General features: G+C 40.3%; 1 protein-coding gene across 4 annotated transcripts in view; it reads right to left on the bottom strand.

Moving 5' to 3' along the window:
• The window catches only part of LOC140185103 (endothelial cell-selective adhesion molecule-like), a 138,777-nt gene extending 123,442 nt beyond the window's left edge, over positions 1 to 15,335 (bottom strand). The window contains exons 1-2 of one of the 4 annotated variants that reach the window (XM_072238362.1): positions 14,536 to 14,995; positions 7,775 to 7,886 (exon numbers count right to left, since the gene is read on the bottom strand). Coding sequence is in view for 2 of the 4 variants with exons in the window: in XM_072238365.1 (XP_072094466.1) it covers positions 15,214 to 15,302 (89 nt within the window). In the remaining 2 variants the exon portion in view is untranslated. Of the gene's footprint in view, positions 1 to 7,774; positions 7,887 to 12,559; positions 12,618 to 14,535; positions 14,996 to 15,213 lie in introns of those variants that run through there. The other 3 variants (XM_072238365.1, XM_072238361.1, XM_072238364.1) reach the window with 3 other exon arrangements.
• Positions 15,336 to 18,421: the final 3,086 nt, after the last annotated feature.

Raw genomic sequence — 18,421 nt, forward strand, 5'->3', positions numbered from 1 at the left:
ATGCAAGTACAGCAGGCAGTGAAGAAAGCTAATGGCATGCTGGCCTTCATAACAAGGGGAATTGAATATAAGAGCAAAGAGGTCCTTCTGCAGCTGTACAGGTCCCTGGTGAGACCACACCTGGAGTAGTGTGTGCAGTTTTGGTCTCCAAATTTGAGGAAGGACATTCTTGCTATTGAGGCAGTGCAGCGTAGGTTCACAAGGTTAATTCCCGGGGTGGCGGGACTGTCATATGTCGAAAGATTGGAGCGACTGGGCTTGTGTACACTGGAATTTAGAAGGCTGAGAGGGGATCTTATTGAAACATATAAGATTATTAAGGGATTGGACACGCTGGAGGCAGGAGGCATGTTCCCGCTGATGGGTGAGTCCAGAACCAGAGGCCACAGTTTAAGAATAAGGGAAAATCCATTTAGAACGGAGTTGAGGAAAAACTTTTTTACCCAGAGAGTGGTGGATGTATGGAATGCTCTGCCCCAGAAGGCTGTGGAGGCCAAGTCTCTGGATGCTTTCAAGAAAGAGATGGATAGAGCTCTTAAAGATAGCGGAATCAAAGGTTATGGGGATAAGGCAGGAACTGGATACTGATTGTAGATGATCAGCCATGATCACAGTGAATGGCTGTGCTGGCTCAAAGGGCTGAATGGCCTACTCCTGCACCTATTGTCTATTGTCTATAATGCGAAAAGAAGTGGTCCCAACACCAAACACTGCAGAACACCACTAGTTACCGGCAGGCAACCAGAAAAGACCCCTTTATTCCAACTCTCTCTCCTGACAGTCAGCTATTCTGCTACCCATGCTAGTATCTTTCCCATAATACCATGCATGGGCTCCTATCTTATTTAGCAGCCTTGTCAAAGGCCTTCTGAACATCCAAGTAAAAGAAGTAATGCCTGTTATTTCCTCAAAGAATTCCAACAGAATTGTCAAGCAAGATTTCCCCTTAAGGAAACCATGCTGACTTCAGCCTATTTTATTCATGTGCCTCCAACCTCCAAGTACCCTGAAACACCATCCTTAATAATGGACTCCAACATCTGAAGTTGGTCTAACTGGCCTATAGACTCCTGCCCATTGCTTCCCTCCCTTCTTAAAGAGGCATGACATTTGCCTCCAGATTGTTTTGGGATACAAAATTATACAGGACTTCAAGCCTGGGTTTTAATTTTTATTCTCAAGCAGACTTTTAAACCTTGTAGGTATTCTTTGGGTGAGGCAACTTCTGGCTGCTCTAGTGGTTATTGTTAAAATACCAGGAGGATTACAGGGAGTCATTATAACTGCATTAAATTATCAAACAAATACAGTGTGTATTTATGCTGATAGGTGATTACATTCATTGTTTTATAAATATCAGTACTAAAAAAATGCTCATTTATCTTACTGCCAGTTCCACCACAGAATGGTTGCTAATGCAACAAATAGTTCAAAAGTGGATGATGTGAAATGCTTTTGAGATGAACAACCTAATAACTGACCATACAAATGAAGTATAATTGTATAGCTTTGGACCTCGGAGGTACGGAAGCCAACTGCTCAGTATAAATATTGCACATTTTAAGGTTACAAAAAAAATATGGAGTTACACTTTATAGAGGAGAAATGCCTTTGGTTCAGTACATTCACTGACAAAACAGCAGTCTCTCTTGCTTACTGCCCATTATGCCACTGGCATTTAGGGCAGCAATGAAGGTCCTCCATCTCAGTCTGTCTATATAGCTGCACACAGATACAGAAGGATTCTTCATTGCTGTTACGATAACAATTTTCTTTTACCAGTCAGGGTTGTCAGCCCTGAGCGGAAACCCCGACCCTGGGGGACCGGTGGACCACTCTTAGTCTGGCCACTACCCTTTGACCTGTTTGACATGGGTGACCCTTCCAACAGCCAAAGCACAAAGCCCCGACTCCAGCCAACAAGGCTCTCCGGGTTATTGGGGCGTGCAAGCCTCCAAACCCAACAACAAGGTCGTGGTTGTCCTCTCTTCAGGAGACTTAGATATATTGTAGGAATTCAGTTTCATACTGTGAGTATAATGTCAAATCAGTGACGTAAATTGATCTTGGGGTTCTGAGGCAACGCCAGCAGTCAAGGGTCCTTTATCAGACACAACATGTGAGAGAGGAGCAAAACTGCAAGCAGCAGAGGGACAAATGAAGAATGATTGCTGACAATAAGACTGCTCGGGCTCTGAACAATATACACGATAATGCATTCCTGGTACAGGCAGAGTACATAATATATAATAGAGCTACATGCTTATTGTTTAGCTTCCTTCTTTTCAATTCACACAGCAAATTTCCAGTTTAAATTATACTATGGATTACTTTTGGGCTGGGAATTTCCTGAATTTAAACTTCCCCTGCAAGCTCGCTACACCCCTCTGTCTTATTAGTCACGCTTACATTGATAGGGAATACTACCAAAGTTTTAAACTTCCTGCCATTGTAAGGAGAAAGAGTTAAAGCCTTTAAATTCAAAGGAGTGTCATGGCAAACTCACTAATTTGATGAGATCACAGCATTGCTCATCATCTGTCTGGCTACCACCAAGGGCAGCTGTCATTTAACCTTCATCTTCCACTGGGACTTGCTGAGAGTAAGCACATAGACCTGTTCTCATCTTTGAGGTCATACCCCTTGTCATCCGCCACTTTGTTTGCCCCCTGTCGGCAGGGGAAAATGAGTGGGCGTATAGCTCCACAATGCGCTAATCCCTTACTGATGGATGAGCTTCGTTATCTGTTGTTCAAGGACATTCAGATACAAAATGGGAATGATCATGGGGTTGACGCACACCCAGGGCCTGAGCCACCTAATTGGTCGTTAGGAAACAGAGAGACAGAGAGAGAGAACACATAAGACTGCTGTTAAAGGTGCAGTAGGGTACCTGTCTAGAGAACTCAACTTGGCAAACTATGAAGGCCATGAAATCAGAAAAAGAAAGAGGCTGAAACAGGAGGAAAGTATTTTTTGACCATCGTTTTAATAAAGAGGAAAATACTATACTCAAATTCAAATCATTAAACAGAGTTTAAATATGCCAATATGTCTGGTTTCGTTCCGCCTCACTTGATAAATGGTGGAACACTTCATACGGGCCAGAGCAATTTCATGTTAGCAGCCCATATTAAACGTAAGTATTAGTCAAGCATCAGAGAAGTGGTAAAAGGGCTGCTACTATTTTATCAATATACCCACACAAAAGGAGGGAAACCGGGGTTTGTAGTATCCATCTCTGGACCCTCACTCAAAATGTACATGTGTGGACACAGAAGGGTTGTCTCCATCCCCCTCAGTAATCAAAAAGACACCCTTCATGTGCTGAAAAGTAACCATTGGTGAGATAAGAGTCTGCAGGACTCAAAGTGACTGACGTCAATTGAGGCAAAGTAACACCCTCCTGCTCCCCACAGACTGAAAGATTTCTTAGAAGAGCTTTTCTGAAAATAGAAAGCCTAGCCAAGTTCGAATGCCAAGCACAATGTGCTTATCACAAGAGTTTGGGTTCATACTTTGCTCTTGAATCTAGCTTAGTTTTTCTTGAGAATTCTCCAGAGTTAGCAACATTGAGCCGAGCCACCATCAGCAATAGCATAATGATTCAGTAAGCAGGACAAGGTAGACAATCCATCCATTTGATGAAAGAATTCTAGCTGCATCAAATGCTGTTGAACTGCTAAACTGTACAGTATAACACCCAAGGTCACATTCAGGCCAAATTATATGTTCCTCAGTTAGATATGAATCTGAAATTTGTGATGTTGCATTTGCATAGAGGGAACACCTTACCCAGTTTAGGTCAGCATTTCCTTTCCAAGTGTTTACTACACGTCTTTTCTTTCCCTCTCCCATACAATTTGCTTCCTTTCATTGTCTGGTGGACAGACTGCTGCTGAAGTGCGCGGCCATGGCAGACTCTGTGACCTCATCTGCAGCCCTTTTTCATATAGAAAAGCAGACCGTGCAAGCAAACAAACTGACCTTGAAAAGGGCAGCTGGTTTGAGCCTGATTAAGCCATTTCCCCAACACTCATATCCTTGCACAATACAATGGGAAAACATGGAATGGCAGTCAGGTGCAGGAATTCTGATAGCTTTGTTCTCTTCACACACAGCTGACTGGAGCTCCTCCAGATACCTTTGGAAACAAACCAATCTCAAGATACAGGCCTACAGCTTATGTCACAGTTACACAGCTTTTTTAAAAATTCTACTTGATTGAGCTTGTTTGATAACATCGGAAATATCATATATCACACTCATATTATTGACCCCTCACACCCTCTCCATGAACTGTTTGTGCTTCTGCCATCAGGCAAACGTTACAGGAGCATCAAAACTAAAACCACAAGGCTACTAAACAGCTTCCTCCCACAGGCAGTCAGACTGCTAAATAGCTGCTCTACCTGACTCTGCTTTGGACACTTTTAACTTGCACTGGACACTTATAACTGATTTTAACTGACATGTGGCTGTTGTGTTTTACTATTTATTGTTATGTTTATTATTTAGTGTTGCGTTTGTTATGTTATGATTGCACTGCTCCTGGGAAACGCTGTCTCATTCTGCCCTGCAGAGCTGATGTACGGTTAGTATGACAATAAAGTTATCAAATCTTGAAAGGTTAATACATTTCTCATATTAACCCTCAAACTACACATTACGGGCAAATGGAACATGCCATTTGTTCCACTCCATTTGAAAATGATACAAAGAGTCATAAAGCATGGAGACAGGCCTTTCTGCCCATTACGACATCCGTGTGCCTACTCATGCTCATTTATAGAAGACAGAACAGTACAACACAAGAAAAGCTCATTCAGCCCATGATGAATGCTGAACTAATTAAACTGATGATGCTCAATTAAATACTTTCTGCCTGCACATGGTCCATATCCCTCCACTCTGTATATTTACGTGCCTATCCAAGAGCCCCTTAAACGCCTCACACATCCCACTTTATTTTCCTCACCTTCTCATCACCATCTCCCCACCCACCTCAAGATTTTACCACTATGTTAATCTACAGCTACCGATTCACCTAGCAACACGCACATGTTTGTGATGTAGGAGAAAACCAAGGAGAAACCAGCACATTAACAGGAGGAATACGTGGACTCTGACGCAAGTACTACATGTAATTTGTGACTTTTCCCCAAAATATCCCATTAATATTTAGCTTAGAATACTTGACTAATTCACAAGAAAGCAGCATCACTCTTCAAGGATCCTCACCACCCAGCCCATGCTCTCTTCCTCTGCTGTCATCAGAAAGGAACAGGAGCCTCAGGACTCACACCACCAGGTTCAGGAATAGTTATTACCCCTCAACCATCAGGCTCTTGAACCAGAGGGGATAACTTCACTCACCTCAAAAATGAACTGCTCCCACAACCTATGGACTCACTTTCCAGTATTCTTCATCTCATGTTCTCGATATTTATTGTTTTTTCTCCCCATTTGTATTTGCATAGTCTGCAGCCTTTTGCACATTGGTTGCTTGCCCATCCTGTTAATTGCGGACTTTCATTATTCTATTGTTTCTTGGATTTACTGTGTATGCCCACAAGAAAATGAATCTCAGGGTGGCATTATGTGCACTTTGATAAACAAGTTGTCTTTGAACTTTGAATTGGACTGCCTGATGAATGGGTTCCGAGGAGAACTTGGACGGGGAAGCTGAATGCAAAGTACTCAATAAGTTGCATGTCTGGAAGATGTTTTAGACCCAGGTATGTTTGTTTTGATATAAACTTAAATTAGCTATTCACTCCTTTAAACAAGAAGCACTGGGACTATATTTAGGGTTGAGTGGTTCAGTATCAAAATACTGTACACATATCTGAAACCCACAAGTTTGAATGCCATGATAGTGACTGGAAATTTTCAACAAATTCGACATAGGTTTAAGGTAAGAAGAGAAATACTTAAAAGAGAGCTGATGGGCAAACTTATCAGAGAGGATGATGGGTATATAGAACAAGCCATCAGAGGTGGTGGTAGAGACCGGTACAATTACAGTATTTAAAAACATTTGGATAGGAAAGGAATGGAAGGATATGGGCCAAATGTGGAAAAGGTGGATTATCATAGATAGGTTCAGGGTTGGATTAAGATAAATAGGTATCTCATTCAGCATAAACAGGTTGGGTCAAATGGCCAACCTACCTGTACAATGGCATGAAAATCAGCTCAGATATTAGTCTCAGCAATGATGGCTATGAAGCTACTGGATTGTTATGAAGCACCTAGAAGCTCTCACATCCTTCCAGGAGGAAACTGGCTGTCCATCAGTGGTCAACCAAGATGTGACTTCACAGCCACCCATGTGGTGAACTCTTAATTATCCTGGGAAGCAATTTGCAATGAACAATCAAGACTTTGTCAGTGATACCCATGTTCCATGAATGAATAAGTGAGTGAGTAATGGAGTCTGAAGCACTGTTTAGGACATATGTCAGATTAATAACCACAATCATACTGTCCATACACCACACATTCACACTGTGTTTGCTATTTTACCTTGTAAAATGACTTTGCTTCATGCAATGGGAGCAGGTTCTTTGTGCTGCTATGAAGGGTATTTAATTTCACATTTCCCATCTATGTTAGACTCCTGCATTATCCTTTTCTTTCGTGATGCTTTATGGATATCGTGACTTCTCAGAGCACTGCTCTGGCAGCTTTCCCAGACTAGGATAAGAATTACATTGGCAGGTTTATGGTTCCTCAGGAAGGAGTCAGGTTCAAACTACGCTCAACATCAAAGCTGCGACTAATGGTCTCAGAATTGTGCAAGGGTCGAGGCAGTGGCTTTGGAGCATCATTGGAAAGGGAGGAGGAGGGAACCATTTGCTGCTGCAGTCACAACTCCAGGGACTCGGATTCAGTTTTGCGTGGTCTCCCTGTGATCATGTGGGCTCCCCATTGGTGTTCTCGTTTCCTACAACATGCCAGATACATGCAGCTTGGTAGCTAAGTGACCACTGAAATTTGTTCCCAGTGTGTAGGTAAGTGGTAGGTTCTGAGGGGAGTTGATGTGGGGCAGAAAGAGAATGGAATTAGCCTAGAATTGGTACAAATGGATGCCTGAAGATTGGTATGGACTATGTGGGCCAAGAGACCTGCTTTTTAGCTGGATGACTTGAATAACTTCTGAATTCTATGACTAAAATTCTCTAGCAAGTCATGTAATGCACTGAGGATCATGATGTAGACAATGGTGCTGCTATTATAAACCTGAAAATGCTCACTCACTGTTAGATTGACTGTTTGACAAAGCATCAGAAAGCTGCCATTGTGGGTTCCTTCCATTGCAAGACAGTTTTTTAAAAAAAAAAGATGTGGTAAAATAAGCTCAATTCAAATTCCTTCATAATTATGTTGTTGTTACCAAAATCCATCTTTATTTTATTTCTGTTTAATGTAAATTATTGGATACCTCTTAAAATCAAAAAAATATTAATTATTTTTCTAAATCTCAGAACAGTATATAGCAACAGCCTTAAGGGAACTCTTCATTATAGAACAAAGTGAAATGAAATTAATATGATACGATCATCTGTGGGTCTGTGACATAAACACTGGTCTTTTGAGGGTTAATTAAGGAGGTGACCACTTCTAATGTCACTTTATATACAGTAATGTTATTTTTTTTTATATTTTTCTTTAGTAAAATGCCGCCTCATTGCCCCAGGGTCGTGAGAAAAACAGTGGGCAAGTTTCCCAACAGTAACAGAACTTACATCAGTACAAAAAGCAAACATACCAGTGTCAAGCAGTAAGTTTCCATAATATGTCACAAGTATGTGGTGGAGGCACACAAAGGTTTGACCGTCCCCAACTTCATTTATCCCAGATACACTTCCTCAGGAAAATTTCTGCATATATACACACAATAACATATACATTGGATTCCGGTTAATTGGGACACATCAGGACCAATATATTTTGGCCCAACTGTCAGTTAGCCAAACTTTCATGGAAATAGTTAAAAAGGTATATGAAAAAACATTTAACTGAGTAACAAATAATGCATATAAATGGATGCAGAACAAATTAGGACAAAATCAACAATACTGTGCATTAATTCCTAATAGTTATCATTGGAGCAATTAATGCAGTGTATTTTTGATTGACTCTAAATAAACAAAATCAACGCAGCCAGCTAGTGCAGATAATGGACTGCCTTCATACAATGTTTTCAACTATTGTATCCTACAAATCTTCACCTTCATTGCAACATTCAAGATGATTGTCGCTACCTTGAAATTCTTCGTAGTTCCTAACTTGCTTAAGTAATGAAATCATTTCATTTTCACAACCTGGTCGATTTTAGCATCTCCAAGCCTGAACGCTTGAAACCATGGTGGGCAGCACAGTTCTGAATTGTCTTACTGCTTATTTCTTGCCAACTATCAGTGACAAAGTTCACTGCTTTTTGAACACAAACACACGCAACTGGTGCTATTTAAAAATTGTTCACTCTAAGGCAGACACTCAATGATTCAGGAACAGTTTCTTCTCCTCTGCCATCTGAACCCATGAACACTACCTAACTTTTTTATTTCCATTTTGCACTACTTAAATATATATATATATATATAAATAAATATATATATGAATATATACACACACACACATATATATACATAAATATATACACACACTTACTGAAATTCATGTTTTTTTCTCTATTATGTATTGCATTATACTGCTACTGCAAAGACAACAATTTTCACAACATATGCTGGTGATATTAAACCGGATTCTGATTCATATTTCAGATCAAGCTTCTCTGACAGCAGGAGGTATTGTGCACTCTCATGGATGAGGTGTTAAGGATGTGCCCAGAGTTATGAATTCCAACTAGAAACAGCTCTCTTCCAACAGTGTGCACCAGGGCTATTGGTGCATGATTTGCATGAAATGCATCCTGCTCAGGTTCAAGCAGGAAAGGAGCCAGAATGTCTGGTCTAAATCAAGATGGGTGATAATTTTAATCTATCTCTCAGCTTCAGAAATACCTAAGCAAAGGTAATTTCCTGATTGTGGAAACAAAGGAACACAATGATAGTTTGAAACACTGTGAGGAAATGCACTGGACAATGAGCTCGGTGGGTTAGCACTGAGCAATTACAAAGCTAGGAAGGGGAAAGGGATGTAGGAATGGTTCTTGTTCCAGACACTGCCTCAAGGGTTTGAATAGTTGGTTTCTCCTCTGATCCTAATGGTAGATCTACAGATCAGGACTGTTCCAAAATAGTCCGGTGTATGAAGGTCACAAGTTGTGGGTAGTGTCAAGGATAATGAAAGAAAGTGAAATAAAATGGGAAATAATTAAATCAATGGCTTGCCATAAATTGTAACATATTCACACAGATATCCCATGTGACATGACATAAATACTACATGGTACAAATTTTAAAACAAAAACCTAATTGCTGAACATACCCATCAGATCAGGCAGTATCCATGAAGATAGAAACTGTTTCAATTCAATTAATTTTATTGGAACTTTAAAATTTCAGACACAAGACTTTTTTTTAAATGCAGGAAATCTGGGGCAAGGAAGAATGGGAAGGTATGTGGTAGGGTGGTAGGATGGAAAGCTGGATTGCTTACTGATAAAGGAAAATATGGCAGAAAGCAAAAAGGTGTGTAGTAACACAAGAAACAAATATTTAATCAAAAGTATGCAAATAGAAATATCAGAATAATTATCAGAAACTCTTGAACTCAGTGTTAAGTCTAAGAGATTTTATGTAAATGCTGTTATTCCAAATCATGTGCAATTTAAAACTGGAAAAAAATATTCAGAAATAAAGAAAAACAGCTGCTTTTTCTTCAAGATGATGCAACCTGAAAAAGTTCCAAACTTCATAAAATACTTCAACCTTGGTGAATAAAAATAGTATATGATTTCCATCTTATTCACTTGATTTCCTAATAAAGTAATCCTTAAGCGTTTTCCTCTGAAATGGGTAATATTAATCATTTTAAAGGATTCCATTTAGTCAATATCACTTCTGTTTAATGACACTGGAGAATAGCCATTTTATAAAATAATTTTGGAGGTCAATAAACTTTAATAACTTGTGAATTTATAATATTTTCTGGAATAGCTGTGTCAATGTTTCAAATAAACTTTAACAAATACATGTTCTGATTTTAGTATCCCAGCACTAGTATAATTTTCTCACAGTGGGAGTTTCCTGGAGCCAAGGCCAGCTTGCGATGCCTCGTTACATAAAACATAGATCAATAGAGCATAGATGGACAGGTGCTTTGGCCCACAATGTTATTCCAAACTAATTAAATAGGCAATCAAATGCCCAACTAAACTAATCCCTACTGCCTACAAAACGCCTATATCTTTCCATTTGCAGTACATTTATGTCCATCTCAGAGACTACGGGATGCCTTTATTGTATTTGCCTCCACCACAACCCCAGGCAGTGCATTCCTGACATCCACTACCTTCGTTGTGGGGAAAAAAACTTGCCCCGCACATCTCATTTGAACTTACCCCCTCTCATTTTAAATGCATGCCCTCTAGTATTAGCCATTTCAACCCTGGGGAAAAGACACTGGCTGTCTATCGATCTATGCCTCTCATTTTCTAATAAACCTCTATTGGATCTCCCTTCAGCCTTTACAAGTCCAGAGAAAACAATTCAATTTTGTCCAAATTCTACTTATACTGTAGCTCATCCAGGGAGCATTCTAGTAAATCTCTTCTGCACCCTCTCCAAAACTTCAACAATTTTCCTATAATGGGGTGCACTCCAGATGTGCCCTAACTAGAGTTATAAAGCTGCAACATTACTTCCCAATACTTGAACACAGTTCCTCGACTAACAAAGGCAAGTATGCCATGCGCCTTCGTTACCGTCCTATCAACTAGTTTAGCCACTTTGAAAGAGTTATAGACCACAAGATAACACTGTTAAGGGTATTGTCATTAACAGTATACTATCGTTCTACATTTGATTACATTTGGCAGGGTTAACTCCATCTGCCATTTCTCTGCCCATATCTGCAACAGATCTATAATCAAGCTATATCCTTTGCGCCAGTCCTCTAATTTACTCACATCATCACCAATCTTTGTGTTGTATTCAAACTTACTAACGTACCACTCTACATTTTAATCCAGTGGCATGCAAAAGTCTGGTCACCCAGGTCAAAATTTCTGTTACTGTGAATAGCTAAGCGAGTAAAAGATAAACTGATCTCCAAAAGGCATAAATTTAAAGATAAAACATTCTTTTCAACATTTTAAGCAAGATTAGTGTATTATATTTGTTTTGTACAATTTTAGAGTGAAAAAAAGGAAAGGAGCACTATGCAAAAGTTTGGGCACCCCAAGCGATTTGAGCTTTCAGATAACTTTTACCAAGGTCTCAGACCTTAATTAGCTTGTTAGGGCTATGGCTTGTTCACAGTCATTGTTAGGAAAGGCCAGGTGATACAAATTTCGAAGCTTTATAAATACCCTGACTCCTCAAACATTGTCCCAACAATCAGCAGCCATGGGCTCCTCTAAGCAGCTGCCAAGCAGTCTGAAAATTAAAATAAATGATGCCCACAAAGCAGGAGAAGGCTATAAGAAGATAGCAAAGCGTTTTCAGGTGGCCGTTTCCTCAGTTCGTAATGTAATTAAGAAATGGCAGTTAACAGGAATGGTGGAGGTCAAGTTGAGGTCTGGAAGATCAAGAAAACTTTCCAAGAGAACTGCTCGTAGGATTGCTAGAAAGGCAAATCAAAACCCCAGTTTGACTGCAAAAGACCTTCAGGAAGATTTAGCAGACTCTGGAGTGGTGGTGCACTGTCCTACTGTGCAGCAACACCTGCACAAATATGACCTTCATGGAAGAGTCATCAGAAGAAAACCTCTTCTGCATCCTCACCACAAAATTCAGCGTCAGAAGTTTGCAAAGGAACATCTAAACAAGCCTGATGCATTTTGGAAACAAGTCCTGTGGACTGAAGTTAAAATAGAACTTTTTGGCAGCAATGAGCAAAGGTATGTTTGGAGAAAAAAGGGTGCAGAATTTCATGAAAAGAACACCTCTCCAACTGTTAAGCATGGGGCTGGGTTGATCATGCTTTGGGCTTATGTTGCAGCCAGTGGCACAGGGAACATTTCACTGGTAGAGGGAATAATGAATTCAATTAAATACCAGCAAATTCTGGAAGCAAACCTCACACTGTATAAAAAAGCTGAAGATGAAAAGAGGATGGCTTCTACAACAGGATAATGATCCTAAGCACACCTCAAAATCCACAATGGACTACCTCAAGAGGTGCAAGCTGAAGGTTTAGCCATAGCCCTCACAGTCCCCTGACTGAAACATCATCGAGAATCTGTGGATAAACCTCAAAAGAGCAGTGCATGCAAGACAGTCCAAGAATCTCACAGAACTAGAAGCCTTTTGCAAGGAAGAATAGGCAAAAATCCCCCAGACAAGAATTGAAAGACTCTTAGCTGGCTACAGAAAGCGTTTACAAGCTGTGATACTTGCCAAAGGGGGTGTTACTAAATACTGACCATGCAGGGTGCCCAAACTTTTGCTTCAGGCCCTTTTCCCTTTTTTGTTATTTTGAAACTGTAAAAGATAGAAATAAAAAAGTTTTCTTGCTTAAAATATTAAAGAAATGTGTCATCTTTAACTTTATGCCGTTTGGAAATCAGGTCATCTTTTACTCGCTTAGCTATTCACTGTAACAGAAATTTTGACCAGGGGTGCCCAAACTTTTGCATGCCACTGTATACATCTCTGAGAGATCAGAGTGAGAGATACATTACTTTGTGCTCGCCTGACCTTGTTTTTCCCATCACAGCCTTCAGCCAACTGATTCCTGCAGTTTACACTCCAATACTTTAAAATAAATGCTGGGGATTGGGTAACCAATCTTAATGTTTCCACCATCAGTTTTGATATTTGAAACATACATTTTACTACGATATGACCCATGATAAATGCAAGCTGTAACTGGACACATTCAGCATGGAAAGAGAAAGAGAGCCAAACTTCAGGCTGAAAATTCTTTATTAGATTTGACCTGACAATGCTGATTCTCTCTCCACATATGCTGCCTGACCTGCTGAGTTTTACAACTTTCTTGATATATTATATATACACCTAGTATCTACTGCTTTTAAATTTTCATTTACTGTTGCTGGAAAAGGTTACTTAAACAAATAGCTACTAAAATTTATTACTAAATGGGTTCCTTCAGTACCAATATTTCATTCTTAATCTTTGGGACATCCTGCACAGTACATGTCCCAACAGCAACTTCTCTGCCCCAACTCTCAGTGCGACCTCTCCCTGGGAACTCCTCCCAATGCATCACCTTAAACAGCTTCACTAAAATACTTACTTATTATCACTTTGTTGTCAGTGTCACCTTATTGTACGTTAATTGGCTACCGTGATTCCTGTCTTACAAACGTGACTATACTTGCAAACGATTTCACAAATCACATTAGATCACTCTGGTCATGAAAATCCCAAGTCCCCTTCTCAAAAAATGTAATCACAGTTACATGAAAATTAAGGCAAATTAAACTAACAATTGGCCCCCAGAGAAACGTATGCAATCGAATAAAATACATTGGGATCCAACCTAATTGTTAAAGGGAGGTTAAGCTGTCAGCTCTCGTCCAATATTCGAGAGCTTTTGATCTTAAGCCAGTCGAGCCAGTCCTGTTTTTGGCTGATTAAATACAACAAAGGAACGATGTCAGGCCGTGGTGATACTAAGGTGGCACATTTATATCGCTTAAATAGCAACTAAGAGATGGTACTCTATCTTAAAACAAACTCTAAGCCTCTGGTTGTATTTGCGTTTAACAGCTATTTTGTTAAAAAAAAAAGACATTTATGCTTCATAGCTCTATCCGTTTGCAGTAGTTGTGAGATGAACGGGACGTCCCCTGTGGGAGATTACAGACAGCCGCAGAGGAGTTCGTGGCTCACTGAAGACAGCAGTGTGTGTACGGAACCTTACCTTCAAAAGCTCCGCTTTGCGAGTGCACCAGGGAAATAAAGCGCTTCGGAAGCGTTCTTTTTTACGTTGAAAATTTTCTTTGCAAAAAAGGCATTTGAAAAGGGAGTTAGTTTGCAAATATGCGTCCTTGATTACTCTTAGACCGAGTCGATGAGAGCTCCTCCACTCCAAAATCCACCTGCAGCATTCCTTCACTGAAAGGTAGCCTGAAGCCAATTCATACCTACGACCCGACAGGTAGAGTGAATTTTACTTTAAAGGCGAATAGCCAGGGAAATCCCTCGTTTACTTTGTCAAAAAAAAAAATGCAGACAGCTCTTTAGGGACGACTTGAAATGTAGGATTAAACATAATGATGCGGTGTGTATTTTCTGAATAGCAATTACAAACTATTGCTGAAAGTAAAAAATCGTATAGATAATGAAAAATCTAAAATTTGGCACAAACCAACCCGTTTCTATGAATAAAGTTCCCTCCTTCTAGTAATTAAATTAAGAAGAATGTTCTTACCGTCATGTATAGTTACCGTCACTAGGAACAAGAGTGTCAATTTCATTACATCCATGGTGATTCCTCGGATTTAATATCTTAATGTCTCAGAGGAACTAACAGGCAGCTCCGTATTAGTTTCCTGCAAGGTAATCGCTTGGAGAAGAAGCTTGCAAATAGCACGGCTGGTATTAATTCGGGACCTCGGGTAACTTGCACTGATGCAATTAAACCACGCTGAGAGCGAGGATACCGAACACCAGCTCTGCCTCCGATGCCCCGGAGCAATGGTTACAGCCTCCGATCCCCGGCAGACGATTGTCAATCAAATCCCTACCTACCTGCCTGACTACGCGCCGCCCCAAAGCCACTTGTTAATCAACGTAGGGAGCAAGTGATTGGTTATGCGGCGCACTCTTAATCTCAGTGCACCTGCAACACGTCATCTACAAACAGAAAAGAACCAGACTGCTTGCTTCCCGATGGTTAACTTTGCAAAGATTTGTATTTGCGCGCTGTTGCATCCTGCTCGGGAGATAAATTTTCCCGTACAGCAAGGTCAGGTTTTAATATAGAAACTTGAACTACAGTGTGTCGCTTCGATCTTCAAGTCTCCCCAATTTCATTCATCCAGCCCAGTGAGCAGACGACTCTAATCGAGAGACTAAGTTATCGAAGCATTGGAGAGGATGACCTTACCCAAAAAAAATAACGTAGAGCTGACACAAGAGACTGTAGGTGCGGGAAGGGAAGTAGGTGCTGGAAGAACTCAGCGGGTTGAGCAGCATCTACGGGAGGGTGCAGGGTTTTGACTGATTCGGTGGATAATTCCTTCTCCCCCCCCCCCCCCCGCCACAGATGTTGCCTGCTGAGTTTTTCCAGCAGATTGTTGCTTGCAATAAAAGTCCCGTTCCGCTGACAATAAATGAGCGAAGGAAGGGCCTCTGAAACACGGACCTCTTCCCACTTCTCAGGAGCCACCTGGCAAGAAGGAGAGACCGTGGATGCAGTTTGACATCACCTTCTGTGTACCAGCACAACCTTTGACCAACAGAGGAAATCAGGCGGGAGGTACAGAAGCCAGACGGCACACACCACCTCCAGGTTCAAGGACAGCTGCTTCCCTTCGGCTATTTGGTTCTTTAATTAAACTGCACAGCCCTAATCACCATCACCCAATATAGCAACCCAATGACCATTTTTATCAATGTGCATTACGATGGGCTTTCTTTCTTTCTGTGTATGATTTGTTTTGAATTCCTGTTTTTCTTGTGAAATCTGCTTATCTGATGCTGTGTGCCTGTGATACTGCTGCAAATTTGTCATTGCACATGTGCATGCATGACAATAAACTCATCCTTTCCTTTGATGCGGTTTAAAAATATAAAAATTAAGGGTCTTTAAAGTGTCCATTATCCATTTGAATTTAAACCACTAAAATTAACCTCAATTTGCTAAACATAATTACTTAGAAATATGATTGTTGTAATTTCTTTTAAATATTCAAAAACTTTTTTTAAATGCTTCTATTTATTCACTGCCCATAAAATTCGAGCTGAAGTGCCTCCACATTACATGTCTCCACCTAACCTCGTGTAATAAGGAATGGCTTGAAACTATGACACCCCATAGTGCTTTACAAGCAATGAAGTCCATGAGACCATAAGACATAGGAGCAGAATTAGGCCATTCAGCCCATCAAGTCTGTTCTGCCATTCCACATTGGCTGATTTATTTTCCCTCTCAACCTCATTCTCCTGTATTCTCCCTGTAACCTTTGACACCATTACTCAAGAATCTATCAACCTCTGTTTTAAATATACCCAATGATTTGGCCTCCACAGATATCTGTGGCAATGAATTCCACAGATTCACACCCTCTAGCTAAAGATATTCCCCTTCATTTCTGATCGCAAGGGATGTCCATTAAATCTGAGGCTGTGCCCTCTGGTTTTAGACTCTCCCACTATTGAAAAATCCCCTCCACGTCCACCCTATTTAGGCCTTTCAATATTCAATAGGTTTCAATGAGATTCCACATCGCGCCCCCCCCCCGCAATTCTTCTAAAATCCAGTGAGTACAGGCCAAGAGCCATCAAATGCTTTTCATACGTAAACCCTTTCAGTGCTGGGAACATTCTCATGAACAATTCCTTCATTTCTTTGTGATGAAAGGTATAACTCCCAATTAAGGATATAGGCAGGTCAAAGTGCAGATTAATTACAATGAAGATTTTTAAACTATTGTTAAAATTGGCAAAAACATAATTTCTGGCTTCAGCTTAAAATTTCAAAATGTTTCAAACTGGCACATTTATGGCAAATCTACAGGAAACAAAAGACTTTTTTTGCCCAAGTGTGTAACAACTTAGCATAAGTAGAATTAAAGTACCTAAATTACATGGAATTCTGTCTTTGCTAAATTGAAACTCACAGCTGGATTGGGCCACTTGCTTCCATAAATTCCATATTTCCTTACAACATAGAAAGAAATCATTTCAGTCCAATAAGTCTATGCTAGCTCATAACTATTTTTTCATTTTACCTGTTGTCCCCACATTCATATCAACCCCACCAAGATGCCACCTCTCAGCTAAATTAGGGGCTATTTATGGTGACGAATTAACCAACTGACCTGCATGTCTTCGGATGCGGGGAGAAACCAGAGAACCAACGTGGTCACAGACAGAACACAGAAATTTAGCACAGACAGCACCAGAGGTCAGGATCAAACCCAGATAAGGTGAGGCAGCAGCTCCACTAGAGGCATCCTTTTGCTTTCCCCTCTTTCCATCTTTGGGATTCCATTTCTCGGTGCAGTAAAACTCCAATGATCAAGCAGCCTTGGGAATTTGAAGAAGCCAGATGAGCAGATTTTCTGGACAATTGGACGTAATTCCTATCAGATTAACAAATATTTTCAGTACCTTAGAAAACCGAAGCATAGAAACTGAGAGGTTAGATCTGAGGATGACCAAGTGGTCAGAATTATGAATATCATATAGCTCAGATTGTTGTAAAACTGGAAGAGAGTGATTACATGGAGGGACACAAACAAGGGTGATAATGTTAATTTTGCATTAGAGGGAAACAATAGTATTCAATAATAAAGACGATGTGAGTCAGGGCAGAGAAGTCAGATTTTCTGGCCCCATTGTTATTCAGCATTTATATAAATGATTTGCATGAGCATGTACAAGATATGGTTAGTAAGTTTGCAGATGAACTAAAATAGGTGGTTTTGTAGATAGTGAAGAACAATATTAAAAAATACAAAAACTCCATACAGCACCATAGAAAGCATCCGATCTGGATGCACAAAGGCTTGATATGACAATTACTCTGCATGTGACTTGACTGCAAGAAACTGCAGAGGTATGGACACAGCTCAACCCATCACAGAAACCAACCTCCCCTCTATGGACGCTGTCTATACTTCTCGCTACCTCAGTAAAGCAGTCAGCATAATCAAAGACCCATTGACCCTGGGCATTCTCTCTTTTCCCCTCTTCCATCAGGCAGAAGATACAAATCCTTGAAAGCCCGTACCACTAGGCTCAAGGACATTTTCTAACCTGCTGTTATCAGACTATTAAGTAGTTCCCTCATATGATAAGATGGACTCTTGACCTTACTATCTACTTCCTGGACATTATTGTTTACCTGTACTACTTTCTCTGTAGCCATTCCACTTTATTCTGCATTCTGTTATTGTTTTACCTTGTTCTACCTCAATCATTTGTGTGATCATCTGATCTGTATGAACTGTATGTATGCAAGACAAAATTTGCATAGTACCTTCATATGTTTGACAATAGTAAACCAATTATAATTATAAAGCAACACACCAAAATGTTGGAAGAACTCAGCAGGCCAGGCAGCATCTATGTTAAAGAGTACAGTCGAC

This window comes from Mobula birostris, chromosome 20 (genome assembly GCF_030028105.1).
Source record: "Mobula birostris isolate sMobBir1 chromosome 20, sMobBir1.hap1, whole genome shotgun sequence".
Taxonomy (NCBI): Eukaryota; Metazoa; Chordata; class Chondrichthyes; order Myliobatiformes; family Myliobatidae; genus Mobula; species Mobula birostris.